General features: G+C 27.9%; 2 protein-coding genes across 2 annotated transcripts in view; one reads left to right on the top strand and one right to left on the bottom strand.

Moving 5' to 3' along the window:
* Positions 1–21,194, top strand: part of LOC136990369 (DNA mismatch repair protein Msh2-like) — a 64,084-nt gene that overhangs the window by 17,512 nt on the left and 25,378 nt on the right. The window contains exons 10-14 of the mRNA XM_067288764.1: positions 619–739; positions 818–928; positions 3,433–3,569; positions 3,865–3,981; positions 5,273–5,387. Of these exons, the coding sequence (XP_067144865.1) occupies positions 619–739; positions 818–928; positions 3,433–3,569; positions 3,865–3,981; positions 5,273–5,387 (601 nt within the window). The remainder of the gene's footprint in view (positions 1–618; positions 740–817; positions 929–3,432; positions 3,570–3,864; positions 3,982–5,272; positions 5,388–21,194) is intronic.
* LOC136990381 (transmembrane protein 138) lies at positions 14,725–15,444 on the bottom strand. Its single transcript, XM_067288775.1, has one exon. It carries the CDS (start codon positions 15,324–15,326, stop codon positions 14,847–14,849), a length of 480 nt encoding a protein of 159 aa, XP_067144876.1. The 5' UTR covers positions 15,327–15,444; the 3' UTR covers positions 14,725–14,846.

Below are 21,194 nucleotides of genomic sequence, written 5' to 3'. Positions count from 1 at the left end.
TATCAATGGTATTTTTTTCATACTGTTTTGAAAGAATCTATTGTGAATTCAAATTGTAATTACTGAACTTTATTAGAAAGTGTTTAATTGTTATTTAAAAAATGTTTTTAAATTATTTGAATTAATTTATTTTTAAGGATTCAAAAGTGTTTTCATTTTTTCATTATTTTCCTTTTGTGAGCATATTTGGATGTACAACATTTCTTTTAAACTAATTCTATGGATAAAAGTGATATTTTGTTGTGATGCAAGATATTTTATGTTTTAAATTTATATGGAATTATTTACTCATTTATATTATATTATTTAGATTTTAATAAGTGGTAATTAAAGTTAATAAAAATTAATTACTAGTAGATAGTAGATTAATTTATTTCAGAATTTGATTTTTCATATTATCCTGTAAAATAAAATAGTTTTTGTATACTTTTGAAAATGTTCTGTATACCTCTAAAAATATTACAGTTTGGATGAAATTAAATTTTAAAAACTGTTGAATTTTGGTAGCCACTATGCAAGCTGTCCTAAATCCTAGATCTTTCTTTTGAATCCTTTTAGGATTCAAATGATTATATATTTTCAAATGTTTAACTTTAGCATTTTATAATTTTTCTCTAGCTTTTATCTGATGAAAATAATTTTGGACATTTTACATTAAACAAATTTGAGTTAACTCAGTTTGTTCATTTGGATGCTGCAGCTGTAAAAGCACTTGGATTAATTCCTTCTTCATCAGATGGTAAAATATAAATATTTTCATTAATAAATCTACATGTTTTTAATGTCTGTTTAATGATATTATATTAATGTTTTTCAGAAAATAAGTCCTACAGCTTATTTGGTTTGTTAAACAAATGTAGAACTATACCTGGACAGCGTTTGTTATCACAGTGGATCAAACAACCACTATTAGATATAAATAGAATAGGTCAGTTTTTTTTCCCTCATAAGATAGAAAAAATAAATAAAATTTTATAAGATATATATATCTTATAAAAATGCTTAGTTATTAAAAGATTTTTCTTGCAAATATAGGAGAAAATTTATATATAACCCTTATTTATATATTTCTTTATTACTTATATATTGTAATATTGCACTTACAAATATGATAAACTAAATATTTAGTTTATCAATTATATAGTACTGCATTTATAAAATTTTTTGTAAAGCAATAAATTGAAAATATTGAGAAAGTTTCATATACAAAATTCTTTAATAAAAAGAATATTAAATTTATATACAAAGAGGAAACTGTAACTGTGCTTGATTTACAAAACTAAAAAATTAAATTGCTTATTTTGTGTGTCTGGTTTATCATTTATTATTTAATTCATTATTACAATTTTTTATTGTTTATTTCATGAGTTTATTTCATGATTCTGAGCAAAATGTTAATATTAAAATTTTCTTTTTGTACTTTAATTAAAAAGTACAAACATATATCTTTAATGATTTAAGAAAAAGCAATATCTTTTGTCTTTCTTTACAATTGATATCTCAAAAAATTATGAGATGCAAATTTGAATGTGATACAATGTTAAGTAATGTATTACCATTTTATTTTTTAAATACAAGTATAACACAATAGTTACATTCTGAAAAAGTGCTGTGTTATGCGAATCTGTACTATATGAAACAAAGGACTAATGCAAAACAGAGGGTTATGTTTCAGAAGTATACTATTCTTTTTCATTGCTAAGAGAAATATATCTATTAAAGCAATCAATACTGTATTTCCAATCAATAATTAACTAACACAATTAAAAGTAATGTTAATATTAATTTTAGTTAAACAAGAGTGTTTTCTTTTTACAAAATATCATCATCTTGTGAGTGTTTTTGTTGATCTTATTCAGAAATATCAGTCATTTTTTGTTTTATCATAATTTCCTATGGATGACAAACTAAAAATATGTTATTAATCGATAATTTGTTCTAGCAGGTTGTGTTTGTTCAGTCAAGTACCGAGCGACCTCCTCAGAATTTGTTCTCAAATATCGAATTGTTCCAGTTGGGAACAGTTTGAGTACCAAGACAGCACTGTATTTCGTTAATCATTTTTACAAATGATTACTTACTTACAGTTAAAAAAGTTGTATTTAAACATGTTTAAATAAACTTTACTAAATTTGAAGATTAATTTATAAAAAGAAAACACAGTGACAGTTTTAAGAGCTACAAAGTCTGAAAGTAACAACAATGACACCTAGTTGATAGGAAAGCCAGACAAGGAAGAAAAATTCTACTACCATTTTATATTAAAGTAAACTTGACAAAAGGCATAAAACAAATTGAAAATTTCAATGTGTCTAAAATCCATGGCCAAATTTGTGGTGATGTGTGCTTGCTTGAATAAAAAAAAATATTGAATAATGAAGTTTACACTTAAAAGTAGCAAAATTTTGTGTGGAGGATTTCCAATATAATGTTAGAGCGAAACTGGAAGTTGTGTTGTATGGAGAATATCTCTAATTTTCAAACCACATTAGAACAAAACTGTGATATAGAAGTACTGTGTGGTATGAGGGATACCTGTACTTATTATAATTCTCTTATCAATTAAAATTTTTTAAATAAGAAAATTGTATATCTAACTTTTAGATGATTTTATTTTATATAAAAAAGTATATTTCTGTTACCTTTTTATTATGTCAGCAATACATCAGACAGATACAGTAGACCCCCCCTATAACACGGTAGATACGTTCCATGTTATATGAATTCTGTGTTGTATGAGTCACTTAAATACATGAGCCAATCACAGCCCGGCATGTGTGCAGTTTAGGGGCTACAGCTGTTTGAAGGGTTTTCTTCCATAAAATTAATCGATTCTAGACTAATTTGACTCAACATGTTCAAAACACGTGCAATTTTTTTGGGAATAATCCATATAAACTATGCTATAAACAAAAAATTGTAGGACTACTTATCGAATGTGCACCATTCGATGATGCCGTTGCTTAAGCTTGTTTTCATTGCAGAGCGGCTCATAGAACGGCGGGCGCATGTTTCCTGATAAGTTATTTTTCTGGGAAAAATTTGCTGAACTTTGGAGACATCATTAATATAAACATAATTTTTATGGCCATTAAATAATAAATGTTTTTTAGTAGGTCCGCTGCTTGTTTAAACTCTACGGTTTGTGCAATTTCCGCTATTGGGCCAGATTCGATCAATCCTGTCATGACACGAGTCGGCGATGACGTTTTACCGTGTTATACGAGTCTCTCTTAGCGTGTTATGCGAACATGATCGCAATTTTTTCGCCGTGTTATATGAACCCATGTTATAGGGAGGCCTACTGTAATTGATTGTATAATTTATTTTACGTTAAAAATGTCAGATTTTTATTTACATTTAATTTTTAAATGTTTGAGATTTAGATCAATTTTAATTAAAACAAATGTTGTTTTATTGTTATAATTATAGAAGAAAGATTGAACATAGTAGAAATATTTGTTGAAAATACTGAACTTCGACAAACTCTTTATGAAGAACACTTGAGAAAAATTCCAGATTTACAAAGATTATCAAAAAAATTTTTGAAAAAGAAATCATCTTTACAAGTTAGTGATTAATCTTCAGTTTTAAAGATAATTTATTTAAGCTTATTTAATAGATACTGTTGTTATAATTAATTCCAAAAAGTTAAATATTAAAATTTATATTTATAAATTTAAAATTTCTAGTTTTATAAAATGCTATTTGGTTATTTAATAGATGGTAGCTATGTTTATATTTTAGTTATTAAAATATATTTAATTGTTTTATAAAAATAAATGAATTAAAGAATTTTTTAATTAAACTTTATTAAAAAGTAGCTATATTTTTTATGTTAAACAAGAAATAAATATTTTTCAGGATTGTTACAAAGTTTATCAGACTTTAGGTAATTTGTCATCCCTTCTTGATCTACTGGAAAAACATCATGATGAGAAATCCACAAATATTAGAGAATCATTGTTTCTTCCTTTACAGGTTTTGAAAATATTTTAATTTGTTTTTCTTATACTATAGTGTAGCCATATTTTTCTGCCTTTAATATAAAAAGTATTCTATAGCAGATTTGGACAAATTTATTTCCCACAGATCACATGTTGTTTTTGACTAATCACTATGCAGTGCTGAAACTAGCCATGTAAAATTGAATTTTCTGTTATAATGCTATAAAGTTTAAAATTACAACATAAATACATGCAGATTGATTTTTAATTCATGCAAAACTTTAAACTTTAATAATAATTTTTCAACTGAATGAGACAGAAATAAAATTCAAAAAGTAATATATAGTGCAATGTTTACATTTTTGATGTTGTTGATTGATTAATGTTAGCAGTCGTTTTCAAAATAATGGCACTCACTTTAGAACTACATGTGTTTATTGTAAAGAATTATCATCAAAATTCTAATTCTCTAATTGGTGTGCTATCAGTGCTAGCAGAGTTATTGGACATTCTTCTTTGAAAAGAATGTTACTTCTGCTGCATATGTTGAATTATTGGAAAAGAAGTTATATCCAAAATGCTTGTTGGGTATAAACATCATTGTGCTTGCTTTATATAAGATGGTGCAAGGCCTCATTGCACAAAGCAAGTGTTCAAAAGTCTTTACAGCATGTTTAAGAAGCATGTAATCGGATTAGATTATGAAAAATATGCTGGTGATGGCATGAAATGGCTGTCTTGTAGGCCCAACTTAAACCCGTGTGATTTCTTTTTATGGGGATACCTTAAAGATAGAGCATACCACATATATGCTCCTACAACTATTGAAGAGTTGATAGAGCATACCACACATATGCTCCTACAACTATTGAAGAGTTGATAGACACAATAAAAAAGAGATAATGGTAATCCCAAGAAAGACCTTTATTACCATTATTGAATGTTTCAAAAATTGGTTAAAAATTATTATTGCAAGCAAAGGTAGTCATTTTGGAAACCTAGTTCATTAAATGGCATTAAATTTTGTATAATATGCTTTTTAAATTTTCTTTTTATCTTATATGGTTGAAAAGTTATATATAATAATTCTGTGCATTTACTAAACTATTATTTATGTTTAGCATGATGTCAGGTCTGCAGAATTTGGAGGAATTGGACTGATATTGATTGTTGTAGTTAATAGTGAATAAAATAGTTTTAGTAATTTAAGTTTATTTAAATAATCTACTTAGAAATCATTACATTGCATTATTGTTCCCTTCATAAATATATATTAATTATTTTAAATGAAAAGAATACACTAATTCAGATGATGATTTCTAAAGGAACTGAATGAAGATTTTACCAAATTTCGTGAAATGATAGAGAGCACAATTGATTTAGAACAAGTGGATAATGGTGAATTTATGGTTCGACCTGATTTTGATCAAGATCTACAAGGTAATTTTATATTATCTAAAGTGAAGCTATTGTAAGATGCCATAAATATTATTTAAGAAAAATAATAATAATAATTAGCCATATAAATTCATAAGTTTACAATAAAATAATTTAGAGTTTGAGGTTTGAGGATAAATGTTTAAACAACACATATATGTCTCTTTAATTTGAAAAAATTATAAGAATTCCGGTAGACTATCTTACAGCCTTTAGGTTGGAACATCCTTTATTTAAAATACAGCTTACATATGCATTTCAGGCTTATTTTATGTTTAAGCCCTTCTTCAGTGCTATACCAAAAATATTTTAAAAACAATCAGTAATATAACAATATAATGCATGTAGATTATATCTTCTGACATGAAAAACTATTTTATCATACCAGAAAAAGGTTTTCCACAATTTTTTCTTTCAAGTCTGTCACACTCATATGACACTTCTGGGTCTTTTTTACATTATTCTCTAATCCTTATTCAATAAACATAAAAATTTAATATATAAATATTTTTATAATACACAGAAGTTTTTCTTTTTTAAAAAATATATTACCTTTAAAGTGGGCGTATATCATATAACATTAAAATTTTAAACAATTACTAAAAATTCCCAAAGATACATTTTAAATCTCAAACAGCATTAGGGTAACTGTAATTATAATAACATTCTAGAAATTATTTACAAAAATAAAAACTTTTCTTTAAAAAATTACAAAGAATACATACCGACATTAATATTTTTTCTCAACTTGCAATACATCGTACTTTACATTATGGTGTATGACGTTTACATTATAGGGAAAATTTTTGTCATAACGCCCTCTATCAGACTGTATCATTGCTGATCTATTTGCATACCGTTAGAGATATTGATTAACTTTTTACTATTAGATTTTATAATTTTGATGTGTTCTTTAAATTTACGTTTATAAATGTATTTTTCGGAATGAAGGATTTTAACATTGTTTCTATCAATCTGATAGTTACTATTTTTTATATGACTATACCAAGGAGAATTATTATATATTAACCTTATCACTGCTTCGTGTTCTTTAATTCTTAACTCTAAAGTCAGATCTGTTTCACCTATGTAATCTTTTGGGTTTTGACAATTACAATTAATTTTATATACAACACCTGTTTTTTTTCAATTTATCAACACTAGTTTTATATTTCCCCCCCTTTCATTATAAACATTATGTGAAATTTTATTGGTCAAAGATGGGGCCAAAACTATATTGTCTTTTTTTAGGATTTTACTACAATTGTTATAAATATTTTTAATATAGGGAAAGGCTTTCTAATTTTTATCTTTATCTTTTTTATATTTTGTGTTAAATCTATTTTTGTAATATTGTTTATGCCAAATTTTTAAATTATTCATGGGGTAATTATTAAGAATAAACTTATACTCTGTAAGATAGTCTACTGGAATTCTTGTAATTTTTTCGGATTAAAGATATGTGTTGAATGAAAAAATAGCTACCATAACAGATATATGAAAGATAAATGTTTAAGTTTAAGATTTAAATAAATATATAATTCTCAAATAGTTACTCAGATGCTAATGGAGTTCTCAATGGAGGGGGAATATTTTACTATAGTTCCATTTGTTTGACAAGTAGAGACATTCCGGTACTGCTGATACTGATACTGTATCAATACTTTTCTTCGGGTATCAGGTCCAGCATTGTTACATTTTTCACAGACAGGCAAGATTCGACTGAAAATGGATTTTGCAGCCAATCAGAAACCAAAATGGAATTTCACACTATATTCGGTTAAGTTAAACTTATATAAAAAATCCAGTGACAAGTTGCTTAACTTTCCTGGCAACATTTAAAATTTAGGTGATGCCATCTGTTATATTTTATTTTATAAAAACTTTTTTATATTTTTAACTATTATAAAATGGCAAAAATTTAAATTTTGAAGGTAGGGATGGGTTTTATAAAAACTTTTAAATGCTAATAACAAGTAAAATTATCATTAAGTCTGACCCTACTGAAGATGCACACAACACCATTTATCTCCCCCACCCCTCGACCTTTATTTAATAGCATCAATCCCCCTAATAAACAAACCTCCCTGCAAAATTTTAAAAATTTTTGACAAAAAGCACAGGATTTATTAAACTTCAAACAGGGTGAACAAAATTGTACCACACAGACTAACATTCATACATACAAAATAAAATCTCAATTTTTTCCCCCCCTCAACCTTTCAAAGTCCCTAAGTCCAAAAATGTAAAAATCATGGAGGGGTCATTTTTTGACCAATTGCCATACTTTCCCTCTGTTATATGTAACAACCAGGAAAGTGACCAAAAATCAATAAATGTTATTAGGTCAAATTTCATTTCCAGAATTTATATATGCTTAGAGTTCTGATTACTATTTATTTATTTATTTTTGTTTTGTTTGTTTTTGTTTCAAGGGCTGTTTTTATGATATGTTTTAGTAGGGGGTGAAAATAAAATGTCTATCAAGACTTTTCCTGTATTAAAAAATATATATGTGTGTATATATATATATATATATATATATATGATGATTCATTAATGATTTCTAATCCATCCCTACACCATGTATAGTACTACCCAAAGAGTCCATTAGCAGGACTAGATTTGGGGCTTCTTTTGTGCACATAAGACATCATACAAGTGTAAACTGAAGTACTGACTGATGCACTGACTTCTGAACCAGATAGTTGGGATTCTGTTCCCTGGAGTAAACAACAAAATATTAATTGTTGCTCTGGGGCTTTCGCAGCCTTCATTATAATGAATACAGTAACTTCTCAGCAGTAAAAACAATTGGAAGGCAATGTGACAGCCAGCAAAATTTCTGGTTTTGATGCTGTTACTGACTGGTATTGACACTTTAAAACCACTTACAATACTGGTATCAAAACTTTAATGAGCATTTCTATTGACAAGTATTTAAATACAGATATCCAAGTATAACATGGTAGTTAGGTTTCAACAAATTGCTTTTATGTGAATCCATGCTAAAAAAGTACAAAACATAGTATATAGGGTTAGGTTCCAAAAATTTGCAAAGTATACTATTCTTTTTCATATTAATTAGGAGAACTATATTTATTAAAGCAATCAATACTTCATTAACAATCACAATCAAAAGTATTGCATGTTAATATTAATTTTTTCTTCACTGCTAAACACTGTTAAGTGAGGACATTTTCTTTTTGGCAAAATATTATTGTCTTCTGAGCTTTCTTGTTGACCTTAATCTGAAACATTGGCAACATTTTGATTTTTCTCTATTTTTTCATAAAATATAATTATAAATTTGCTTGCATTTGGCTAAGAGATCTGTAAAAATTTAATCTTTTTATGTAATCTTCTTAGTAACTTTTAATTTTATCTATGAAAACAATACACAGGCCTAGTTTATAGGAAAGCTAGAGTAGAAAACTAGGACGTGGAAGAAGAAAAACTATACGCTTAGTTCTCATTAAAGAAAACAGGTGAAAGGCACAAAACAATATTGCCTGTGGATTTTAGAATATTAAAGTTTCAAATACTTGCATACTTGCTTGAATAAAAAAATATCAAATGACACTGTTTGCACTAAAAAAAATTGTGATGTTTTGTACTGGGATATCCATGATTCTCAAACCATGTTAGAGTGAAACTGAATTGTAAGAATGCTGTACTTTATGAGGGATATCTTTGTTTATAAATTTTAATACAGTTAAATATTTTAAAATTTTGAAGTTATAAAATTTATTGAAATTTTTATACGGTAAACTTGTTCAAATTGGAAACCTGTCAAACTGGAAAAAACATTTGATACCACGTGAGTCCTGTTTACACAGGTTTTACTGTATTTAAATGAAAACATGAAGTTTATAAAAAGATAACATTAGTTAGGATTTATAATTGAACTGCTATTTAGAAATTAAAACTGATAAGATATTTTTGAATATATTTACATTTTGAATTTTAAATTATTATTATAATTTTAATTATTTATTCATAATGAAATTTATTCAAGACTTCCAAATTGAAGATATAGACTATTAACATACTAACCTCTAATCAACAGATTGAAAGTCATTTTCAGTGCTTCTAGATGGAACACATTTAAAAAAAGATATATATTTTTTTCTTTTCTTTTGACTTTCAAGAGGTTGAAAACATTTTGATGAGTTTATAAACTGTTGATTGAAGTTAAGGGTTAGTATGTTAATAGTGAAATTTTATGTTGCTCTGCCTATTTTGTTATAAGATTTGATTATTGATTATGGTAAATCTGCACAAAATTTTTACATACAATATATAGCAAAATTTTGTCAGTATTATTAAATATACATATTATAGGAAAAGTGTTAACAACTTACTATAGTATTAAAACTGTCATATAACATTGCATTGATGTGAGATTGAACCAAACATCAGATTTTATATAAAGGAAATTCAAGATTTGTAAAGGAAGCATAAATATTACAGATAACTAATCTTGAAATTTATTTATAGCCTTGGGACTTTCCTTCACTGGACACAAAACATGGGCAGTCTGACAAGAGAAATGCCTCCTGGGAAGTCTGGGAAACTGGCCCCTATTTAGGTATTAGATATGTGAAGAAAAACCTCGATGACCAGTCCATTTGGTCAGGTGGAACTCATGATCAGTTGTCAGTATTTAGAGATTTTATTCACTTGGCCACTGGTGGACACATGAATGAACTTATTGTAAATTACTTATAGCAAAATCCTTAAATGTATTTACATCATGTTAGTCATAGAAAAAGTCAGAGGGCCACATGTCCTGGGACTTTAGATTGGGGCATATCTCTACAAAAGGGATATGCAATCTAAAGCTCATATCAATCCTAATTACATTAAGTAACCCCAGTGAACATTCTGCACTAGGTTACTCAATGTGAAAAGATTGATGCATGCTAAGAAGAGAAAATTTTATAATATAAATATTAGTTTAATAATGCTGATTATTAAAATTAATATATAATAACTTATAATTTTTGTGATTACTAATAATAAAGCCAAGTATAGTCATGTGCCACATAATGTCTATTTTGGCAATGTCTGACTGTTAATAAAGGCAATGAAATAACAAAAAACACATATCCTATCAAAAAACTTCAACTTCATTAAACCAAAAATTAAACTTGGGGGACCACAGATGGGACATCTGTGGTCCCCCAAGTTTAATTTTTGGTTTAATGAAGTTGAAGTTTGAGATGTACCATCTATTGGTTTCATCATAGATGGTACTAAAATTGGTGAAAACGGGATTAACTACATTTTCTTAAATGTGAATTCTTATTTTTTATTGCATATTATGATTCTATCTAAAAAAAACAAACTTTTATCATAATTTTTTCAAAAATTCACCTATCAAGTTATGAGCATTTAAAGTTTTATGCAGCTTCCACATAGTGCATGCATGAATCTGTGAAGCTTACTGAAAAAAGGAAGAAAAATGGTTTTAAAAAATATCATTAGGAAACTAGTATTGATCTTGATTCTACCAAATAATGTCACTTTTTTATCACAAGCTCGACAGCTTTAACACAATGTGGCACTACTGTTTTGTCAGTTCATTATTTGAAGAAAAACAATCAAATAATAATAGTTTCCTAATAATTTTAGTATTTTTCTTTTATTTTTTTCAATGAATTTCACTGATATACACAGATTCACATGTTCATGATATGGTGGCTGCATAAAACTTCAAATGATCATAACTTCTGATAAGTGCATCTTTAAAAAAAAAAGGATTCCATTTAAGAAAATGAAGTTGACCCCATTTTCATTGATTTTAGCGGCATCTATAACGAAACCGATATTCCAATCTTGTGGCCTCTTGACATTAACAATTTTGGTTTAATGACTTTTGTAGGTCTTGTGTTTTTTAAATTATTCTAGTGGATTGATGAAAATGGACCACATTGAATGTCCATGTCCCCTATTGGAGAATGGGTAATTTTGATGATTGAAAATTTGATGACTGGCATAACATGATGGGAAGATCTGACTGATATAAGAACAAAGCTTGTTAAGAACTTTGCAATACTGATCTCATGTTTTGTGTTATTAGCAATTTTGCTACTAGATGTACAGCTTACATATAGCCAGCATTGCAAGATCTAACCTTTTAAGTTTCCAGAAAATCTTACAAAAGTTTTTATGATTTAAAATATTTAACAAATAAAAAAATTGACACAGGAATAGTTACTTAATAAACATTTTAATTTTTACTGTATGTGAATATATTTTGGGTATTTAGTCACTACAGGTACACTTTATATCCCATATAGCTTTACTAAATATATATACTATATAATATGGTGTTTACACAATGTCCAAATTGTATAGTGTCCTATTTCAAAGAACATGTTGTGGGTGGGTAAATGATGCATTACTGTACTTGGGGAGACCCAAAAATAATGGGAATAATTTTGTGGAGGGTGTGAGGTTTGTAGTACGCATATTTGCTGCTAGACAGGATCCTCCAGAATCAGTATTCGAAGTGGCATTGTTGTGTCAAGACTTGTTGGACCATAGCGATTTTTTCTTTTTTCTTAGTGATTGCTGTTTTTTGTTTTTGTCGAAAATGTCAGATTTTAGAGAGCAATGCGTTGCTGTGAAATTTATTTCCTGTTAGGGAAAAGTGGATTAGAAATGGTTGAAATGATTCAACATGCCTACAAACAAGATGCCATGAGTAAGACAAGGGTTTAATAGTGCTCCTTTTTGAAAGTTGAAAAAAAAACCACTATCTCTTGAAGATCAACTCAGGTCTGGGCATCCATCCAACATTCAAACTGATGAAAATGATGAGAAAATTTGCAATCTCGTCAATGAAGATCGCCGTTGAACCATTGATGAACTCGTTGATTTGTCTTGGATTTCATGGAGTTCGATCCAGCAAATTTTGTCACCAGAACTCAGTATGAGAAGAGTTTCCACAAAGTTTGTTCCGTGCTTGTTGATTGCTGATCAGAAAGGCAGTTTCTTGGCAGCTTGTTAGAATTTGAAAGAACATTTGGAAAATGATCCAGACTTGTTTTCTAAGGTGATAACTGGTGATGAATCATGGTATTGTGGTTAAAATCCCGAAATCAAATGTCAATCCAGCCAGTGGAAAACATCAGGATCTCCTTGTCCAAAAAAAGCAAGACAAGTGAAGTCAAATGTGAAAACTGTGTTAATCTGTTTGTTTTTTTGATGTGAAAGGAATTGTTCATTCCAAATTTGTCCATCTAGGTCAGACAGTCAGTCAATCAGCATTGTTATCTGGAAGTCCTCAAAAGACTTCGTGATGCTGCGAGAAGGAAAAGAAGGGACTTATGGTGAATGGGTTTTTCCATCACAACAATGTGCCCTCTCATACAGCACTCTCCGTGCAGCAATTTTTGACAAGAAACGACACGACCCGCCTCCATCACTCCCCTATTAGCCTGATCTCACACTTTGCAATTTTTTTTGTTGCCCAGGATGAAGAGGTTTCCGACAATAGAAGTGAAAACAAAAACAATGGAGGCACTAAAAGGCATTTTGAAACAGGTGTTTTGAACAATAGAAAAAACGTTTGGACAAGTGTATTGAGGCTAATGGAGAGTATTTTGAAGTTGTTAAAATAAATACACAATTTTTTCCGAATGTTTTCCCCGTTATTTTTGGGCTCCCCACATTATTTATTGTTGTTTATACGAAAGTAATTGATTAACTTAGTATTTACTTATAGTATATGTAATATTTATTCTATATATTGATTAATTACACAATAAAACATCAAAAAACCTAATCCAGTGAACAGCAGAAATAAACTGTTCGAAACTTCCATTCCATTGAAGCTCCCTCCATGCATGTCAGACAGGTTTATTTAAAAATTTGAATTCCATGGACAATCTGCTGATACATTCCAAGAATAGAACAAAGTTAATGAAATATGATTTGGGAGGAATCTAAAAATGTATGGAATAATTTATTTCTGTTTTTCATTGGACTGGTTTTTTCAGTATTTTATTGTGTACTGTAACATCCCGTGATATTGGTTAATTTTTAAATTTCTAAAAATTTATATTAATTTTGTATAAAGATTTTTGTAATAATTTGTTTTATAAAAGTAAAATCGATGCATTTTTGATGGTCAAATAAAGGAAAAATAATTAAAAAGAAAGATTGGGAGATCTTGATATATGTAGTACATATTTAGCAGCATTTGTGGTACATATTTATAAAATTTTTATATGTATCTAAATTATAATTTATGTATAAAATATAATTATTATTTTTGAATTCTCTTTATTTATTTTTTTTTCTGGAAAGTTGTAATTCCAAATTTTTCATAACTGAGAAGTGACAAATACATCCAAATTAATAGCATAGTGTTTTGACAAAATAGTGCATTAATGTTACATCAAAAACAAAAAGGTATTTTGATAAATTATATTTATTCATAGATTTAAATTTATGTTAAGTATCTATATATACAGAATATGTTAAGGCAAAATCTATTTGCAGTTTGTTAAGGTACTTACATAAAACATAGATGTAATTCATATATATCATTCTGATACTTATTTTATATATTTTTACTGTATAATTTCATTTAAAATAATTATCAGCCAAAATAGGTCCAATTTCTACCTTCTTGTCAAGGCACTGCTTCTCCCATTCCCATAATTGCATTAACCCCATCCAGTAAAAAACTTGCTTCCGAAAATTACTTCTAAAGTAGACATTCTTTCGTAGATTTCTGATTATGTTTCACATGGTAATTTTATGTTATTAATGGAAAGATTATTGTATATTAAATTTTAGTCACAAGAACTAATATCATTTGTTTTGAATAAAATGGCAGCTAAGTGAAAAACAACTTGTACAGGTAGACAAAAAATGTCATTGACTTAATTTGCATGCAGAAATGAATACATAACTGCGAATTAAATACGTATGTATTGAAAAACATGTAAAATAGTTATAGAGAAAACATATACATATAGAGAAATTTCATGTAAGTAGATTTATTTGCTTGTTTATTTTTATGGCAAATATTTTGCTGGGTACAACTAATAAATTTAATAATTTAAAAGAAATCATTAAAAAGTTTATAAACCTTTAATGGTGATATTAATAAATATTTAATGAATGAGTATTCTACTAACAAGTCATGACATTTGATATTTTTAGACATTGGCCCATAAATTGGCCAGTAATAAATATTTATTAAAATATGAACTGTATAAAAATAGTCTTTAATTTTTTTTATATTGCAGACATTTTAAATATCAAATATGTGCATTTCATTCATGTAATGGCACAATCTATTTAAACTATAGGCCTATAATCTATTTATTTCTGTATATTTTTTATATAACAGGCTAAATTCTGTCAACATAGTATTGAAGTTCTAAACAATTGTATGTGTTTGTAGTAACAATGTAGGAACCGATTACGAAACTGCTCGCATTATCTCTTCCCGAGTTCTTTCCTGAGCCATTTTCCATCCTGATAGAAACGAGGATCCACGATTCTCAGTGCCGTTCTCTTGTACACGTAATAGTAGAGAACCGAACAACACTTGTGGAAAAGATTGAGCGTGACAAATCCTCTGGTCCAGATGTACTTGTGCGGCTCCAACCACCTCTCGCTCAAGCTCCAGGCATGATAAGTGATGGATATAATCAAATAAGAGGCAGCAATAATTAACAACATGCGAAAATGAGCGAAGAGAATATTAAATAGGCCAGCTCGGAATACGTACGTATTGAAAAACATGAGAAATATTATCATAATGCAAAATATAATTCCAACATCTTGAATTACAAAGAGAACCAGTTGAGTCACAATAGGAGACTTGAAATATTCGCTCGTAGCGTTTATCAATAAGTCCAAAAATAATAGAAAATACTGGAACGATAATATAGGACAGAACTGCTCAGCTAGCATCTTCTATTCGATTCTTGTAAACTCCTCACACCTTCATAAACGACGGCAGAAACTGACAACTTTCAGTCGAGCGACAGCATTGTCACGATGCTCTCGCTAGATGGCGACACTGTATAATTTGATTAATTTTTTAAAATTTTAGATAGTTTAAAATAAAGTATGAATTATTGAAGTAAGATATAGAATTTTATGTGAAATAATAACAATAATACAAATATGAAATATGTTAATAGAATCGATAAGAATAGTTATTAACTAGCTAGTTGACCAATAGATGGCGATAGGCCGAAATTTATTAGACGCGCTCCTTACGTCCAGCGAGTGTTGGTTTTTACGTCAGTTTTTAAATTCGTTCATCGTAAACCTGAAGAGATGACGTCAAGTTGACGTTAAAGTATGCGGTTTCTGGACATTAATTAATAAATAATTAACGAAATTTTGAGTTTTCGTTTACGAATTTATTTTTTATACTGAAAATAAGTATTAATATCAACAAAATAAATTACTTTGGAGAGAAATACTTACACAACTTAACCATGTGCCTTTCTAATTAATTGTTTCAGCTGCTTGACTTGCAAACGCAATGAAAATGGGCGAGCCTGTAGCCTGCGGTCAAGAATGCGCCCATTTACATTACATTGCGCACTATTCTTTACTATGTATAATATTATTTAGAGTGCGGTTTTATGTACAACACGCAGTGGCACGTTATAGCTTCATGGGACCCATGCGAATTTGAATTACAGGGGCCATGCACAGAGTTGACTTCAGACCTTTTTCTTCGGGAGAATGTTTTTTTATAAAAGATTAGTTTGGGGCCTCCTTTCGAGTCATTAATATGAATCTCCAATAAATTGTTGACTCAAATATCTGGCCATTGATGAAGGGAATACTCTTAATTCGCCAAAAAGATATCATTCAGTTTGTTCCTTACTTTTGTATCAAAATAAATTTTATATATATATAATTTATTTTGATACAAAATATATAATATATAAATATATATATATAAAGTCAATAAAATAAATAAGGAAATATATAAATGTCTAGCTTAGAGTTTGCAATAAGTTTATACAGTCAGAATAAAGTTAACAAACACTGTCATGTAAGTGACTGTTTTTATTTCCACACAAATATTGTCCTACTTACTTTTTTAGAATTGTTTTGTGATTGTAAAATGTTTAAATTCGGTTTCTAGTTATTTAGAGAACGTTGCTCTCTGCAGTATGCCGAAAATGCTTGTTAAATAGGATAATATGTAAATTGACTGTTTTGACCTTCTGAAGTAATTTACAGATTTCTGGGTTTGAATGATATTTAACATTCATGTAATCGTTAACTCGTTTGTAATATTTAACATGAATAGTGAAAAATATATCAAGTAGAAAGAAATTCTGATCTAATTCTTTTACAAATTTACTTAATAGAATTATTTATAGTACTGTTTTAGGCATTTATTGCGCTTGTTATTTCTGTTGTTTTACTATACAAGCATACCAATAAATTATATGCTGTTTTCAATTAACTGTTTAATAATACAAAATATTAACAAAATATAATTTTTATATGGTCAGTTTAGTGCTTTAAAATGCCAGTGTCAGTCTTCAATTGAAGTTTTCTTTGTCATTTTAAAACTTGTCAGTTTGTCTTTATTTTTCTACGAACTAAGTTTGTCCTGTTGATATTCTTAGTTGAGCTGTCTGTTTTTAGCTATTTTTATTTCTAACAGTATTAATAAAGGATGTAAAAGTCTTTTGACCATGTCACTGTATATTCATAATGTTAATTTATTCTACCTTCCTATAAAGGCTAAATCCGTTAATTACCAAAGATAGACGCGAAGTGATGTTCATTCTCGAAACTTTGGAAAGAATTGTGGCAATAACAAAGCTCGGAAAATGATATAAAAGGTTCTATTTTCCGAAATTTTGAAGATTTCACGATTGGTCTACGGAACGGTTAGAATGGCAGTAGTTTTAGACCGTCAAGAGGAAGGAGCTAGGTGTTTTTCCCCGATCCCGGAGAAAACTTCGGCGCTCGTAGTGGTTCCGACCCATCTATAAATTAATGTTATTTTCACTGAAACAATTAAATGTTTCAAGAATGCTTTTTATTAATAAAGAAACATTCTACGTATTTCATTTGTTCAAAAGGAGCCGCTAAGAAGCAAACAGTGCCCGTTCTACCTTGCCCCATACAAGTTTCCTTCTGTGCATTACACGCAGGGCTCTCGACAACTTTGTGTGTAATGAACGGAAGAAAACTGTAGTCTTCCAAATAGTACAGCGCCTGATACGGCTTAATCTCTCGGACCAGTAGCGCGTTATCCACCAAAAGAGGCAATTGCCTGTGCCCCCAATGTTTTATATGAAATATTTCCCTTAAAAAGTTTCCTCGAAGAAAAATGTCCGAAGTCAACACTGTACAACGGCCTCGTAATTCAAAAATTTGCCTGGGCCCCATAAAGCTATAACGTGCCACTGTCTATAAATTTATAATTTATCAATCATTTTATTTTGCGATTTGTTAATTAATCGGTTAAAAAAGATTTGTAACGAAGAGGATTAATGGAATTTCCAGTTTGAACATTTTTTAAAAAATATCATATAATTGAATTAATTGATTTAAATCGATTTATAATAAAGAATTTTATCTCGATAAGCTGTTCCATTTTTAGCCATCGGACTACTACTTTACATTATTAATTGACTCGTCTATTATTTTATGTTTGCATCCTTCGTTGCCTGTTAATTGGAATAACAAAAGTACAGACTAATAATTGTCTGATCATTTAAATGTATTAACTAATCAGTATAAATTATTATTTTTTGCTGACCGTAATAAAGCTTGTGGATACTTCCAGACAGAAGGCGTTTAACTTGTTGCCTGGAAGTATTTAGAAACTTTATTATAGGCCGCATTAACTTCACGAAAGTATCCATAATAATATAAACATTATCGTAATAAATTATAATCGCACGGTGCATAAACTTTATAATATTTTATACCTAATGCACGTATATTTCTTTAACGTCATATTTGACGACATCAATCAATACTCCTACGCGAAAATTTATATGAAACATCAAAATAGTTCGATATACATTAGTGAAAAAAAAATAAATGTTGGACTATTGTTGCTGTGTACTCCATAAGTAATTTTTTAAATCAGTTTTTTACCGATTTAGTTTGATATTTTCCTAAATATATATGTTTAGAATAATTAAATTAGTCTCACAAGTCAGTTTTTTTTTCTGTTAATTCGACGTAGATCTTATAAATCAATATACTGTGTTTGTTTCGATATTGTTTTATTACTTTAAAAGATTGTATCATTGATAATCATTAAATAAATAAATAAATGAACATCTTTTCCAATACAAAACTATTCTTTGCTTTACTTTCTATATTACTATTGTTTTATTTTAACAATTATTTAGCTATTTTAGCAAATATATAGGCCTATATATTTGCACAAACTTCTACGCGCTTTATAAATTGTATACGTCGCATTGTAACGTATGTTAAAATGAGTCGTGTGTGTGTGTATTGGATAAAATACGCATGCATAATTCATTTGCATAAATCTGCAAAAGAAAAAAAAACTATAAAATAAATTTGCTTTTATATATCTTTTACGTGCTACTCAATTCCGAAAATATATCTTATTTTAGATATTTAATTCACGTACAATGAGAGAACTTTTTAAAAGAAATTTTTTAAATTTGAATAACAAATTGACTAAAACTGTAATCCTGAAGATCGATTTTCCTTTAAAAATTTTTTGGAAAATTAAATTAAATAACTTATCCCTTTTCAATGATGCTACGTTGTGACAACGAACATAGTTACAATTTTTTTTTTTAACTATTAAAGTCAACGGAGTTTCTCGTTTAATGTAACGATGATCACATTTTAAATATCACATTGAAAATTAGTTATATTGATATTTCAAAAACGAAAAGAAAAAAATAATTAATTTTTTTATTCCTAGATGGCGTTAGCGTACTTACATTTACTTTCTCTAGCCAGAATTGTATAAGTAATTTGACATTATTTTTAATGTGACAAACTTTTTTAAATTTATTTTGATTATATAAAATTTTAATAATCATTATTACGATAGTTCGATAATAAATTTTATAATTTCATCTAAAATTACATTACTATAATTACTAATAAATCACTTAATAATTCTCTTATTAAAAACTGCAAATCATTATAATATTAAGTAATTTCTTGTAATATATATAACTGTATTTTTTAATTATTAAACACTTTTAATTAACTTCTTTGTACTGTTCTCAAATCATGCAATTTAAATTTCATCCACTTCTAATTAAAGTAGAAGGCTGAAACTTTGAGGGCTTACTTAAGTGTTTAGGAAATGCGTTTTTATGCCCCATCCTCCCCAAAACCTAATAAACATACACTAATCATGATATGTGTGTAAATGCACTATATGATGGGTGGGGCCACTCACCATCCTCAACACAAATCTCCAGAAATATGACCATAAAACAATTTTTTTTTTAAATACCAAACCTTTTTGTAAATTAAAATACTTATTTTCATTGTAGAAAAATATATCCATGAGCAAATAATATAATTTGTATATATTTAATTGTATAATGAAGTTTATTTTTATGTTAGTATTAAATTGTTGTATGATAAGAATAGAAAATATTTTGAAATATTCATAGTTTTTATTTACAAGAATTAGATTTAATTTTCTTTTTATTAAAGATTAAATTTTTTTCAAAAAATATTGCACATCTTATGAATCCAATTATAATATTTTCAAATCTTAATCCATCTTCGTTTGTATAAAATACTCTCGGTATACCGTATACAGGAATATTTTACATAGTTTTGAACTTTATTGTTTATTTTCAACTGTTTCTATAAATTGGATAAAAAGTTTATTAAATTTATATATTTTATATATATATATATATATAAATCTTTCAAATGTTATTAAAAATGGAATTGCTGATTTACAGTTATAAAGGAAAACTGAATTTTATATTAACAAATTGAAAACTACAATGGAAAAAAAAAAATTCTATGCAACAGAGTAAAAAAGTAGTTGACTTTAATATAAAAACACTATATAAAACTTTATGTATAAATCATATATTTTATTTATTTATTTATGCAAAAGAATGCAGTAGCTCACATTTGAAAGAGAGATATGTCAAAATCCTTATCTTAGTAAAACAAAAAAAAACTCAGATAGAAAAACATTTTTTTCCCCCCTTTATCATAGCAAGTGCTTTAAGATATGTTAGATGATTAGAGCATTCCACATTAAGCCAAAACAGGAATGCGGTTAACACTTATGGCTAGAAGTATTTTTCAGTTTGGGCTTTTTTTCTTCTTATCATCTATATTTAGGATATACCATTTTTCAATCATTTGAAAAATATTCAAATGAGTACTTGTGAAAAATCTTTGATTTTTTTCTTCTTAAACTGTTTATATTGATGATAAATATTTATCAAAAATTATATTATGTTACTATTTACTTGCTAACAAAAAATGAATTACTTGTATTATCACGTAACATGTTTGATAGGATAACAGGATATAGTTAGATTTAACTTAATTCACTGAAAATCTAATCGTAAAAATTCGATTCTTTTAATTGTTTAATATTCATATACGTAATTATCTTCATTTGAAATTTTTAATTATTTTTTACATATATGATAGAGTTTCTGTCGTGTAGAATTTAGTGAAAAAATCCTGAACTCGGTTAATCTTGTCCACGCTTATCTTTCGCAAAACAATTTATTGAATTTTTTTTAACTTATTATTTAATGTAAATAATATAGTGGTGTTTATTTCAATAATCTTTTAATCATT

The sequence above is a fragment of the Centruroides vittatus genome, unplaced genomic scaffold (genome assembly GCF_030686945.1).
Source record: "Centruroides vittatus isolate TY-2023 unplaced genomic scaffold, ASM3068694v2 contig_1312, whole genome shotgun sequence".
NCBI classification, from domain to species: Eukaryota; Metazoa; Arthropoda; class Arachnida; order Scorpiones; family Buthidae; genus Centruroides; species Centruroides vittatus.
This window is presented reverse-complemented; position numbering and strand designations above follow the sequence as displayed.